This window comes from Helobdella robusta (genome assembly GCF_000326865.2).
Source record: "Helobdella robusta unplaced genomic scaffold HELROscaffold_1399, whole genome shotgun sequence".
Taxonomy (NCBI): domain Eukaryota; kingdom Metazoa; phylum Annelida; class Clitellata; order Rhynchobdellida; family Glossiphoniidae; genus Helobdella; species Helobdella robusta.
The window spans coordinates 1-1,399 of record NW_008703781.1 but is presented as its reverse complement, the minus strand read 5'-3'; the positions used below and the strand labels follow the sequence as shown (position 1 = coordinate 1,399).

The following is a 1,399-nucleotide window of genomic DNA, read 5'->3' as shown; positions in this document are numbered from 1 at the left end:
TCGTGACGTCATCAAAAAACAGTTCCGACCCAAACAACTATCAGAACAACTCCGACCCGTTCTATTGCCAGCAGCAGCAACGACGGCGTGCGTCGCTTGTGGCGGCTGCTGCGGCCACCCCGCTGCAACAAAGTCTGGAGTCGGAAGTGAAAGAGGTGAGAACTCGGTGACTAGCATCTGTCAATATAATATAATGTTATTGCCTGCAACCAAGTTGTTGAAAATATTTTTGCTCTTTTGATATTTTGATAATTTCTTTTTCATTTTTCAAAAAATTAGTTTGCTTAAATTTTACTTTCAAAAGTGTTGGAAAATTATTACTTTTTCAAATAAGATCTATTTTGACATAAAAATATTAGTATAATTTTAATTAATTTTACTTTTAATTTTTTTAATTTATTCCGCTTTGTTTCATTTAGCATTACAAGACAATAACCGAAATAGTCAAACTTTGAAACAAACAACCACCATGATCTGTAAGGTGAAAAAAGTACTGAAGAACTTCATGGGCAAGTTGCAGGCGAGGGATGCGAAGGAGAAGAGCGCGATGGAGTGGCGTCTGGTGGCTCTCTCCATAGACAGGATGTTCTTCATGCTCTACCTCATCACCATCATCGTCTCCACCGTGACCATCTACGTCATGTGTCACGTCTACTATGAGAGCGATGAACACGGCGCATCGAAATGCATCAATGGGACTTCCTGCGTTTCTGGCGGTGATCTGGAAGGGGAAGGATTGGTTGGAGGATAAGTTTGCTAGTTGGTGATTGGTTGGTTGTTTGCTTGGTTTGCTTTGATTGGCTTCAAATAGATGGTTTTTTTGATTGGTTTAATTTGATTGGTTCCTTAATTTGTTGTTTGACTATTTAAACTGGATTGGTTGGATGAATTTTGATTAGTTATAATTTTTAAAATGTCTTCTGTTGTTTGGTTAGATGACTGATTAAATGACTTGATTGGACGGTACAGCAGATGATTGGCTGTGAAGACGTTGAGTTGAAATTTTTTTAAGATATGAAGGTTCGTTATTCAATTTGAATTGTTGAGTGATCCTATAAATTGTACATTATTTAATGAATGGTCATTGTTTGGTAAAACTTTTTGAATGAAAGTTTATTATAACAGCTAAAATGTATCCTGTTGTTGAAATGAATTTAAATTTTTATTTAAAATTAATTACACTGTTAATTTTATTTTGATTTTTATAATTTATGTTTGTCAGACGTTCATCAAACACGTAAGTCTTATTCTCTATATTCTATATAAAAAAAAGACTTCACAAGACAGTTAACGTCACTAATGTTTGACAAATAAATTCTTTCAATTAATTCTGACACGTCACATTATTTCGTTATATAATAATATATTATTTTAAACAAAGTTGAACTTGCAATAAATT

At 34.0% G+C, this 1,399-nt stretch overlaps 1 protein-coding gene across 1 annotated transcript in view; it reads left to right on the top strand.

Annotated features, from left to right (window-relative positions):
- Nucleotides 1–751, top strand: part of HELRODRAFT_184601 (hypothetical protein) — a gene marked incomplete at both ends in the record, with an annotated part of 2,467 nt that extends 1,716 nt beyond the window's left edge. Inside the window, 2 exons of the mRNA XM_009014489.1 lie at nt 45–155; nt 420–751. Of these exons, the coding sequence (XP_009012737.1) occupies nt 45–155; nt 420–751 (443 nt within the window). The remainder of the gene's footprint in view (nt 1–44; nt 156–419) is intronic.
- Between the last annotated feature and the right edge of the window lie 648 nt (nt 752–1,399).